The sequence below is a fragment of the Panicum hallii genome, chromosome 4 (assembly GCF_002211085.1).
Source record: "Panicum hallii strain FIL2 chromosome 4, PHallii_v3.1, whole genome shotgun sequence".
In the NCBI taxonomy this organism is placed as follows: Eukaryota; Viridiplantae; Streptophyta; class Magnoliopsida; order Poales; family Poaceae; genus Panicum; species Panicum hallii.
This window is the reverse complement of record NC_038045.1, coordinates 19,080,945-19,093,900: the sequence shown is the minus strand read 5'-3', so window position 1 is coordinate 19,093,900 and position 12,956 is coordinate 19,080,945. Positions and strand designations below refer to the sequence as shown.

The following is a 12,956-nucleotide window of genomic DNA, read 5'->3' as shown; positions in this document are numbered from 1 at the left end:
GACAAAGCAATCTTTATCCATGAAGACTAACAAAATCTAATTGTACCAATGACATTCAACTTGTAACAATTCAAGTAACATTAAAAGTTCAACAACTTGAAGGGAAAACCAAAATGAAAACTAGTATTGGAAACCATATAGGATCTGATCCGTTTGCAAGAACCAGACGTAAATTGAACATTCAAAAGTTTAGTTTGATTCCAAGGCTACTAGAACAATTCGCCTAACATTAAAGTACAATTAAAATGCAGAACCTACATGAAAACAAGACCGTCGACCATATCAGCAGCTTATATGCAAACCAAGAACCATACACTGATGTAGAGTTGTAATAGCTATCATAGGACGCATGACAAATATCTGACAGTAGCAGGACCAAACAATTTGAGCACAGTGAAGGTGAAAATAAATACATCTCAAGCAGCAATTCGGAACAAAATTTCAGCCAGATCTATGATTGACAACATTTAGCACATCAACGACATGTCTTAATAAAATTATCTGAGAGATCCGTAATACTAAGCACGAAGTCTTCATGGCAATACCAAAGCAGAGATAGCTTAAAGAGTGTCCGATACAAGAAACTGACACCTAAAGCAGGGACTATGCGGGACGCCCAGCATCTAGAAGCGGAGCTTGGTAAAGAACCACCTGTTCTTGCCGGTCTTGAACCTCTCTTCGAGGCGCGCCTTGGCGGCCTTGCACGCGGCGACCTTCTTGTCCCGGGTGGAGAGCGCGTCGGGCCCGCCCGAGGCGACGTCCTTGAAGTCGACGTCGAGGGTGTAGCGGGTGGGCATGATGTGGGTGAAGTTGACGAGCTTGATGAAGCACTTGACGCGGGACTTCTTGGCGGTCTTCTTGGCGGAGTCCTTGCGGATCACCTTCTTGGGGTACTTGGCCAGGCCGGCGACGAGGCAGTGGCCGTAGGGGCGGTCGCGGGTGCCCTCCTCGAACACGCGCACGATCACCGCCTTGCGGCCGGCGAACCGGCCCTGGAGGAGGATCACGGCCTTGCCGGGCTTCAGGAACTTCACCATCTTCGGGTGCTTCTGCTGCTGCTGCTGCGCCGCCGCCGCCGGGGTGGATGGGTGGGTAGGCTTGGTCGGTTGAGGAAATGGCAGCGCGTGGGTGGAGAGAGGATTAAATAGGGTGGTGGCGCTAGGGTTTCGCGGAGGGCGGACGGGTTTCGACGGTTGGATTTGGGATCGGACGGTGCTACTGCGCTGGGCCTTCAGGGGTAGTGGTGGGTCGGACTTGAGTTGGGTCGGGCAAAACCTGCTTGTAGCGCACGGTCGCAATTTCTTCTTCTCTCACGGTTTGTTGCACGACATGACTCTGCCTCGAATAAAAGTTTGGGGACTAGAATTCTCCGATTTCCTTTTAGAACCTTTGATGTACAAGAACACAAAACGAGCACGATTTACCAAAATATTTACATAAAACACTAGCAAGTCATTGTCAATGGTTACCAAGCAGCATGTCTTTCCTTTTTTTCTTGACTATTCCCCTCCTGGGAGACCATTATTTATAAAAAAAAGTAGTAGTTTAATGGAACAAATTGGGTTGATGGTTCCTCTAATTTTGTTACGAGCGAGGAAACATAATTTTACTATTTGTTAGGAGCTCTGTTCATCAACATTTGGTGCTAAAACGGTCGATCCTCTAGTCTCAAAAAAAACAGTCAACCCCACAAACTAGTAAGTTGAACCAGCTCCGCCATTTTCTATCCGGGTTGGGCTAAAACCTCATTTCGGATCAATCAACCTCTCAACCACTTCATAGAGTGCACTGCTGCAAGTGATGGTCAGAGCTAATTGCGCAAGCAGGTTATGGTAGTCTGACAGACCGGCATGACTCAGCCTTCGCCTATGGCTATCCTTGACAGGGTTGTCTCGCAAGCAGTGGCAAAACTTCGATGTCACTATGAATGGCAGTCGCTCCCCTTAGGGTTCGTTTGGTTTCGATTTTTCATCCAGATTCGCTTCCAGTAATCAGCTAACGCAACCAAAGGGCGCACTGGGGCAACGCGATTCCACAGAATCGGCTGATTCCTGCAGTACAACGACGCAGCGGTAGGAAGGCCAGATTTCGTAGATTTTAGCCACCAAATTACCCGCCATGCCATCCGTTATGTTGTAACGCTTCGGTTCTTCTATTCTTTTCCCCACCCCACGAACAGAGCTCGCACTCGATAGTTGCTCGGGCTCTCCTCCACGCCGGCTAGGGTTGCTGCCGCCGCCCCCTCGACGACCTGCTGCCGGCACCTCCAACTTCGGCATCCGACGCCCTCACGCACGGCGCACCCTCACGCCTCCTTCGAAGAGCCAGGGTGCGGGTATCGGGCTCTCCTCCATGGGTGGCTAGGGTTGGCGCCGCCGGCCCCTTGACGCCCTCTCGTCGACGCCCCGTCCTGCCGCCGGCGCCTCCAACTCCGGACTCCGGCACCCTCACGTGCAGCGGCCCCCTCCACTCGACGCCCTCCCGCCTCCATCGAAGATACGGGCTCAGGGCTCGGGTTGCCGCCGGCGCCCCTTCCACGCCCTGCGGCCGGCGCCCCTTCCACGACCTGCTGCCGGCGCCCCGTCCAAGCTCTGCCGCCGGCGCCTCCAAATCCAGCCTCTCACGCCCTTCACGCGGTCACCTCCCCTGCTCCTGTCCACTGCTGCAACAGCCATCCAGATCCGGCATGCAAGGTTCATCCTAAAGTGAATTTGCTGAAACACTCTTTAAAACAAGATTAGATCGAGTAGGCTTTTGTGCTAGTTGGAGGATTGGTAAAAGAAAATTGTATATGTATGCAGAGATTATTTTGATACAAACAAGGCGTAAATTAAGAAGTTGTCTAGTAGTTGTTTGCTTTTCTTACCAAAAATTCTTGCACGAACATGATGGTCGATTTCCTGATGGTTGTGTGTATCAACCCCAAGCCAGTGTCTGCTCTCGGATGTTCTGCTTTGCAGCAGCTTAAACTGTGTCCTTTCCCTGGTTTTTTTCTTACTGAGATTGTTATTGGAAGTTGGTTCAGTTCCTTTTTGTATTTGGTTGCATTGTTGCAACAGGTACCTCCTCCTATGATGCTGTACAGTTTTGGGTGTTCGGAGGCAACAGTACAAGTATCACGACATGTGCTCGACCTCTCTTTAATGCATGCAGCACCTCCTCCTATTTAGCATAATTTTGATCAGCTTAGCACTTGTCCATTGGTTAAGCCCAGGCTGGGCAGCCTTTCTGGCTCCGCTCCTTGAGGCTCCAAATCTTGTTATTTGTTCAATCTATCTAGGATGACTGAAAAGTAAATTTTTTGGAGCAACAGCATTTAACCTTTGTAATCTTTTGTAAGTGCCAGTTGATTATGATGCTTGCTTAATTCGAGGTGTTTTAATATTTGTCTGACTTAAAAAACAGTGTTATACAGCTTTCTATTTGAGTACTACTTTTGAGTGAATCAGCTAAACTGTACCCTCCGCCCTTTTCCATAAAGTTCGAATTATGCATTCACATTGAAACTGTAAAATGTACATGTTTCCGCTGCATTTGCAATGGTGGTTTTATGTGCTAAATGCAGACATTCAGTTGCAGGGCTAAATGGCATCCAGAGTAGAATAAGATCATGACAAGTTAGCTCTTGGGCACAGTTTGAATCTGCTTGTCTGTTTCTATATGCTTCTGTTTCTATAAAGTACTTTGCTGCATTTCACCTTCTTTACGATTTTGCAGATTTCTTCTCTGAAAGGTGTAACTTCTGTCTTCGAAGAAACCTTTTCTTCGGCTCAAGAGCTTGAGGCCGCATTAAAAGCTTGATAGAACAGTAAGGTTCTTCTCTACAGAACACTGTGTTTATGATTTAGACTTTGAAAGCTAAGTTCTTCTAGAATTTCAGACCTAATGAGATGTAAATTATGAATATTTTTTCATTCTTTTTATTGACACTAGTATGGCTGAGAAGGCGGTGTGGGATAAGGAAAATGTGAAGCAGTTGTGGGACATATGCATGCGTGAGGTTAATGCTGGGCATAGGCCATTAGGTCATTTGAATAGAGTCGGATGGAAGAATGTTGCAGAAAAGTTTGAACAAAAAACTAGTCGGAAACTAGAACATTTGCAACTCAAGAATAAATGGGATGCTCTCAAAAGAAGTTATACTGTTTTTATGGAGTTAAAAAATGCTGCCACTGGACTTGGTTGGAATGATGAAAAGCAGACTGTAGATTGTTTAGATGAATGGTGGAACGAGCATCTTGCGGTGAGTGTCACAACAATTGTCATTTTGTAGTTTTCTTGGATATTTTGTAGTATCTTATTGAACCAATGTTTTGCAGAGATGCGACGATCCAAGTAATGGAAGGAAATGCAAACATATTCAGTTTAGAAAACATGGTCCGGACAACTTGGAGGCTATGCACATCATGTTTGGAAGTGCACATGTTACTAGGGCATCTGCTTCCATACTTGGAGATTTGTCTGATAATTGCAGTGATGATGAAGTGCATGAGGTTGAGAGAAGCCCCTCAAATATCCACATGTCCACTATGCTCCAATAGAAAGGCAAGAAGCGTAAAGGCCCTTCTTCTACGTGTGCGGATGACAAGGAAGAGAAAAGTCCATTTTTACGTCTGTACAAGCAAACCTGCAGCAAGATCGAAGATGGAGTGAACAAGATTACCAGTAGTATAGAAGCTTCATCGGCTCCTTATATGACCAGCCACATTCCTACCCTTGCGGAGGCCATGATGATGGTGAAAGAATGTGGAATACAGGAGAAAACTGGCCTCATGCATACAGCTGCAATGTCGATAATGAAACCTGAATTTAGGGAGCTCCTTGGATTGCTTGAGACAAATGAAGGAAGACTTGATTTGCTGCAAAGGGAGCATGAGATGAAGAAGTTGCCTTAATCATTATGTTCGTTCTTGTTATTTGAATCCTTATTGTTTTTTGGACCATTATATTATTGTTCTTGTGTAAACAAACCATTATGTTTGAGTCCTTGTGTAAGCAAACCAAGTTTCTCAACTCATACGCAGGCGCATATCATTATGGCTTGCATGGAATTGCACAATTTCATTCGTGATAGCGCGTTACAAGATGATGATGCGTTTGACAAATGTGATGAAGATGAGAACTATATGCCGCGAGATGAGGACGACACCGAGGAACAAGAAGTGGCGCAACCAGAAGTGGATGAAATTCTTGAGGAGGAGAATGAGGTTACCATGAACACTGTTCGTGATAACATAGCTAATGCTTTGATTAGTTGTAGATAATATTTTAGTTGGGTCGAGGTGGATCTATATATCTTTTGTATTAATTATATATGTCAAACAATTCTAATTATGATAATTTCCTTTCCAAAACGGTCATCTACATATCCTTACAATTAATTAGCATATAAACAGTCCTATTCAGTCTCAGGGGCAAAACTGACATTTTTACAGGAATATACAGCTGACAGCTGTTTCAGCCAAACAGCTTTTAGCTTTCCCACAGCTGTCAGCTCACAGCAGCTTTCCCACAGCTGATTCCAGAAATCAGATTTCTAGGAATCCACAGCTGAACCAAACACACCCTTAGAGCAATGCTGCGTCGACTCAAAGCAATATTATGGTGACCCCAAGTCTGATCTAAAGAAGTCCAGTCACGTATACATGTCATTATCTAATACTCCTTAGTGAAAATAATTTTCCATGAGAACTACTTGGTATCGACTTTATCATATACATGCACTGATTTTTTCTAGAGCGGTTAAAACTGAAACAGCCGTACTGTGGCAGAACCGTCTGAATTATTCCGCCTCAAGTGCGCTAGTCATCGCTATACAGCCGATACTAACTCAACACACTTCAAGCGGAACAACCCATTGGTCTGTCGGGTCTCCGCCCGATACAACCACGGTTCAACGGGATCGAAGCAGGTTTACCTCACATGAAGGCTAGTTTACAATCACACATTAGCTCACCAACTTTTAGTTACAGAATATTAAACATTATTACAAACCGTTTCAAATTTAAGGTCAACTTATACAAACATTGTTTAAAATGACAAGCTAAACATGCTTGTCTAGGTTCACAGCGGAAGAAAAATAAACACGCGACTACGCACGTCGTGAAGGTTGACACTGCGCTCAGCCCAAAGCTTAGTGTCACCCAGGAGGGTCACTGCCAGCCGGGGACGGATCCCACTCCACGGACCAGCCAAACGGAACAGAGGTTGGCCATGTCGTACAATCCGTGGGGTTCTCGAAGGTCATACCTGAAAATTTCACTAGCAAGACTGAGTATTCTAATACTCAGCAAGGCTTAACTGTTTCATGGTATACTTAGCCATGTAGCTCGACTCATGCTGGCTTGTAATGGTTCTGAGCTTAATTTTAGCTTAAAAGCAACAAAGAGTATGATCTACTTTCAAGTTTTAGCTTTCAGATTCTAGTCTCATTAACCATTCTAGGTAAGCACCTATTCTAGACAAACAAGGTAGAGATTAACATCCATCCAGATTATTCCATAATGGTTACTGTTCTTACTCTATGTGGCAGAAGGAATAAGCAGTCTCAATCTCCGCGAGAGACGGACAATTCTGAATCGAATTTCCAGACCTTGCAAGGCAAACCTAACTCACACGCTTGGAACATCCAATGATAGTTCTGAAGCAACCGTTTGCCTTTCATTCCTACTCATGGAACAGGGCCACCACAAGCGACTGTAGGACCGTACGCACACCAATTGTGCAGGACATACGCCTGTAGCGCGACTACATGACCGTACTCCTGTCCGCTGTGCGGAATGTACTCCCGCACGTCGGTGCATGAGAAAAACCAAGTTACTAGTGGTGGGAGGTATGTCCACTCCTCGGACCGATTGGTTACTAGGCTTACCGCTTTACCATATTTCGCGGCGTGTGGCTAGTACTTTCAAACGCTTAGCCACCACTACCACACACTGCGACCTTATCAACTTTTATCAACACAAACGGGGTAACCTTTCCGAGTCATGATATTGCACATGACCCCATCCATCATCCTTATAGTGATTGCAGAATAATAAACATTCAACTCCTAAGTCGCGCGAGTGACAGGAAATCACCCGACTTCTGCCGGTCCTATTAGCAGAGCATCTATGTGATAAGGACTCAGGTACAATACATTGGATTCCTAGGATTTATGCATCCAGGGTTCCATTTCAGCTCCTAGACGTAATGCAAGATATAAGATATACCAGTATAAAATTGTATGAATGTAATAATTTTGAAATATTGGGTTATGCATCGAGGCTTGCCTTCTTGAGTGGGGTTGGGGTCAGGAGTGTCAGAGACTTCCGAACTTTGGTTCGGGGCTTCAGTTAATATCTCGGCGACGCTCGCAGGATCTTCCGAAAATCCAAGCTCGGGTTCCTGAACCAGCTCGTAGATTCCGTCGTCGAGTGTTGTTGACTCTACATGATATGCAATGATTTAAGTGAGATGGTTCTTGAGTTAAGAATTTTTACTTCGCAATAAAGTTGCAATCCAATAAATTAACAAATATAAACTCGTGAAACAAGGAGGGGTTTAATCCCAAGCTACCATTTACACTTAAGTTATGGTTATAGTAATGGAATTGCTTTGAAGTAATTTGACAAGTTTGATTTTTATTTTAAAAACCATAAAGGTTCTGACCTTGAATTGTACCTGAGGGGCTACGCTCGAGAGAAGAAAATGCCATGGACTAGAGGTGTTCGGGGGAGTAAACAAGATCACAGAGTAGTAGCTGAGCACGATTTAAGGCCGGGAAAGACACAGCATGCGCGAGCAGGAGCTGTCGACGCCGGCGGCATGCGTGGCAGCTCGGGCGGCGGCGGCGCGACGTGGGGGAACTAGAAGCATGCCAGCGCGGGATCAGGAAGGCGGCGGCAAGGCATGGGAGGGCACGTGGCATGGCTTAGAGCGGCTCTGGGGCGGTGGGTGCACGGCACATGGCCGGCAAGAGCGGCGGCGATGCGTCGGGCAGAGAAACAGAGGAGAAGGAGGGGAGGTAGACGAAGGGGGACTGAGTTGTAATTTTCCAAAAGTACAGGGTCTCCACTGTAATGTTTAGGTAACTTTCAAACCATAGCTCAAATGAAAAAGTGCCAAAATCAAAAGTGTAGAGTTTAGCAAGGTCTACAACTTTGCTTTAAGGTTCAGTGGCAAAAGAGCTAAGGATCAGCAATTAACATAAAACTTGGCAAAGTTTTTGTGGCAGAACCAACCTGAATTACACCGGCTCAAATACGCAAGTCCTCTCTCAAGGGCTCCAACGTATTTCAAACGGTGTAACCCCTTGGCCTGATGGGTAGAATCCCGATGAAACCATCTAACTTCCAGGATCGAATAAGGTTACCTCACACGAAGATGAGTCCAGAGATACAGTCACCATCATATTTTACATCACAGGGAATTACATTACAAGAGTTTCCAAAAGTAGTACTAAGTTCTATATTTAGTAAAATTATTACAAACCATTAAAGTTAAGGTTCTTGGCAGCGGAAAACAAATGCGACGATTTACAACACGTCGTCAAGACGGATGTCATGCTAAGCCCGGGCACGACATCACTCGGTATCATCAGTGTTGGCCGAGGACGGATCCCATTCCACGGACCAACCATCTGGAAGAGCGCAGGGCCAAGACAGGGGAAGAGTAGGGTCTTCAAAGACATTACCTGAATAACATATAACTAGCAAGGCTGAGTATACTAATACTCAGCAAGGCTTACTCGTTTCATGGTATACTTAACCATGTAACTAGACTTATGAAGGCTTATAATGGTTCTGGGTTTAATTTCAGCTGAAAAGCAACAAAGAGTATGAGCTAACTTTCATATTTTAGCTTCAGATTCTAGTTTTATTAACCATTCTAGGTAAGCACCTATGCTAGATAAGCAAGGTAGAGATTATCATCCATCAAGATTATTCCAACATTAGTTGCTGTTCTTACTCTATATGGCAGAATGAATAAGTAGTCTCAATTTCCGCGAGAGACGGACGATTCTGAATCGAATTTCACCTTGCAAGGGTAAACCTAACTCACACGCTTGGAACATCCAAAGATCGTTCCGAAGCAACCGTTTCCCTCATATTCCGGGTTATGGATCAGGGCTACCACAAGCGACTGCAGGATCGTACGCACACCAATTGTGCAGGACATACGTCTGTAGCGCGACTACATGACCCCGTATTCCTGTCTGCTTTGCAGAACACACTCCCACACGTCAGTGCGTGTGTACAATAGAAACCAAATAATCGAGTGGTGGAGGCATGTCCATGTGACACTCAGGTAATTAGCTAGGTTATATCTTAGATTTTAAGCATGCTTGTATGTTCAAAGTTTGGCAAAAATATACTTTATGTACGCAATGTTATGAAAGAAAGGACGTTTATGCAATTAATATTAACTAAAGGCCCTTTTATGCAAAATGGATGGAGATGAGGGAAAAGATTAAAAGCATAAGGGTTATTTTGCAAAAAGTAGTATCTGTGGTCAAATTGTAAAAATATATGTGAAATTACCATAGGATGTATGTGCAAAAGTAATTTTACTTAGGGATTTACATAAAACATGAAATTATTACTAAGTTCATTTTAACTCAAAAACTATTGCTCAACTGTAGATGAACCTTAAAGAGAAGTTGTAGGGTTTGAAAAACCATGCACTTTTGATTTTTGGACCATCTCCATTTGAGCATTGGTTTAAAGGTTACAAGCCCTTTACAGTATAGCCCCTGGCTTTCTCTGAAATCACAGTTTAGTCCACAAGTCAGTTCACCTCCCCTTCTTCCTCCCTGCGTTCTGCCCCCCCCCTGCTCTGCTTCCTCTGTTTCTTCTGTCGCCGGATTTATGGGCCGCACTGGCTCACCGCCGGCCAGCTCCCCTGCCCTTCCCCATCCACGCGTCGACTCTTGCTTGGCCACCGCTCTACCCCTCCCCTTTGCTGGCGTCCTGGCCGCGCGCCACGGCGCCTGCGGCACTGCCGCACCGCCGCCGGCGCCACTCCTGCCGCCGCCGCAAAACCCTGCGGCCGGCCTTATCCCCTCCCCTCCCTCCTGCTCTACGACACTAGCAGCTCACCGTCGATCCGCTTGCCTATAAATTGACGCCCCCGACCTCCCCCGCGCGCGTGTCAGTACCTCGCCGCTCCTCCATTGCCGCCGTGAGCTCGGGCCACCGTGGGACTTCTCCTTCCGCCCTTTCCCTCCTCAAATTGACTGTACCGTGAGCTTCCTCGTGCCCTATAGAACCTCCCCAGCCAGTTCTCTTCCACCTCCGCCCACCGGAAGCCACCCGCCGCCGTGCGCCTCCAGCCACCGGCTCGGCCCACCGCGGGTAGCCCTCCTCCGACCGCCTTGACCCCCTCCGAGACCGCCCACAGGTAGCCCTAGGTCCCCTCGTGCTCCCCCTCTCTTTTCCCCTCACCGCCGGCGACCTCACCGGCCGGAATCTGGCCGGGCAGGAGCTTCCCCACCGCCGGCCATGGTTTGGGTTTAATTGCGTGGAGTACTTTCTTTCCAGGGGGCTAGATGTTAAATGCAGGGACTAATGTATAAAGGAAATCTGTTATTTCATGTGAGGGTCTATTCTGTCTTGTAAAATTCATAACAATCCACAGAAAATCTAAAATAGTGAAACAAATTTTGTTAGAAAGTAGATTTCAAACTCTATGACTTTTATAATAGAGTTTAGTGTGAAACAAAATACTTTTGCCTTTATTAAACATCTAAAATTAAGGGTAATACACATGTATCTTGTCATTCATGCCTTTGTTTATCTTTAAGTTTAGCATGATATTCTTTAAGCCCTAAATGACCTTGTGCAATTTCAAACTCCACATTTAATTTAAACTTAACATCTTTAATTTGAGCTTTCAAATTTAAAATAAACCTAATGTAAACCTCTTCTAATTGGAATTTTAGTAATCACTAATGTAATGTTTTATGATGCTAATATATAATTAAGTTTCTATGATCTTTTATTTAAAGTTTTGAAATCAAATTTTAGTTATTTCAAATTTAACCCAAAGGCTTAATTTATATTACAATAAACTTTTACCATATCTTATAATGGTGTTTCAAATCTAAACCCTCTTTATTCTATACATGTTTGTGTGCTAATGGATGTGATATAATATTTGAATTTTAAATTTAAAATTCACCTTATTAATGTATTGCATTTCATATAGAATCAACGACACTCGACGACGGGACTAACGAATTGGTCTTAGGACAAGACCAAGGTTTTCAGAAGATCCAGCACACGTCGTCGAAGGACTAACTGAAGTTCCGAACCCGAGTTCGGAAATCTCTGACTCTCCTGCCCCTACCCCTACTCCCGAAGGCAAGCCCCGGACATATCCCACTACTTTATTTACACTGTAATCTATATCTAGCTATATTATACTTTGCATTAGGTCTAGGAGTTGAGATGAAACCCTAGATGCATAAATTCTAAGAATCCAATGTAATGCTCCCGAGTCCTTAACGGATAGATGCTTCGCTAATAGGACCGGTAGAAGTCGGGTGATTTCCTGTCACTCGCGCGATATAGGAGTTGCATGTTTACATTTCTGCAACCACTATAAGGATGACGGACAGGGTCATGTGTTGTATCATGACCTGAGGTTTTACCCTGTCTGTTTTGATAAAAGTCTTAAGGTCGATCTGTGTGGTAGTGGTGGCTAAGTTTTTGAAAGTACTAGCCACATGCCGCGAAATATGGTAAGCGGTAAGCCTAGTACCCGATTGGCCCGGCAAATGGACGCGCTCCCACCACTCGACTTTTATTTTATGTTTACACGCACCGACGTGTGGGAGTACGTTCTGCAAGGCAGACAGGAATACGGGTTTTGTAGTCGCGCTACAGACGTATGTCCTGTACACATTGGGTGTGCGTACGGTCCTGCAGTCGCTTGTGGTGGCCCCGATCCATAACCCGGAATATGAGGGAAACGGTTGCTTCGGAATGCCCTGTTGGTATTCCAAGCGTGTGAGTTAGGTTTACCTTGCAAGGTTAAATTCGATTCGAATCGTCCGCCTCTCACGATGCTTGAGACTGCTTATCCCTTTTACCACATTGAGTAATAAGTGTAATTGTTGATGAGATAATCCTGATGGATGATAATCACTACCTTGCTTGTTTAGTGTAGGTGCTAACCTAGAATGGCTAACCAAGTTAGAATCTGAAAGCTAAAATTTGAAAGTAGTTCATACTCTTTGTTGCTTTTCAGCTGAAAATAAACCTAGAGCCTTTACAATAACTTCATGAGTCTAGTTATGGGCTAAGTATACCCAAACCCGGGTAAGCCTTGCTGAGTATTAGAATACTCAGCCTTGCTAATGTCTGTTTCAGGTCTAACCTACGAGAATCCCACGGACAGCTTTGAGTGGCCTACGTCCGTTCCATTTGGCTGGTCCGTGGAGTGGGACCCGTCCCCGGCCGGCACTGACCCTCCGGAGTAACACCAAGCCCCGGGCTAAGCTTGGTGTCTACCTTCGCGACGCCGGTAGTCGCGTAAAACTTTTTCTTCCGCTGTGAGTTGGACAAGCTGTTATGCTTGTCAGTTGAACATGGTTATGTATAAGTTTACCTGTCTTTGAAACTCGTTTGTAATAATGTATATATGGTTGTAAAATTAAAAATTGATGAGCTAATCTGTGATGTGAACTCGCCTTCGTGCGAGATAAACCTGCTTCGATCCTGCTGAACCGTGGTTGTATCGGGCGGAGACCCGACAGACCAAAGGATTGTTCCGTTTGAAGTGCGTTAAGCTGATTGCGGATCGTACGGCGGTCATTAACGCACTTGAGCCGGAATAATTCGACCGGTTCTGCCACAGCTGGTATCAGAGCTGTAGGTTTATCTTTACACCCAGAATAGCTCTTAAAAGGTGTTTTCTGGATAAAAGTTTGCCAACAAATGAGTTTACAAAAATACGTTGGATTCGTTAAGGTT

At 45.1% G+C, this 12,956-nt stretch overlaps 1 protein-coding gene across 1 annotated transcript; it reads right to left on the bottom strand.

The window, feature by feature from the left end:
• Window positions 1-383: 383 nt before the first annotated feature.
• LOC112889432 (60S ribosomal protein L27-3-like) lies at window positions 384-1,123 on the bottom strand. Its single transcript, XM_025956058.1, has one exon. It carries the CDS (start codon window positions 1,035-1,037, stop codon window positions 624-626), a length of 414 nt encoding a protein of 137 aa, XP_025811843.1. The 5' UTR covers window positions 1,038-1,123; the 3' UTR covers window positions 384-623.
• Window positions 1,124-12,956: the final 11,833 nt, after the last annotated feature.

What these genes read in the sequence shown, in the direction of transcription:
- LOC112889432 (XM_025956058.1), bottom strand. Translation starts at nt 1,037, where the DNA reads ATGGTGAAGTTCCTGAAGCCCGGCAAGGCCGTGATCCTCCTCCAGGGC.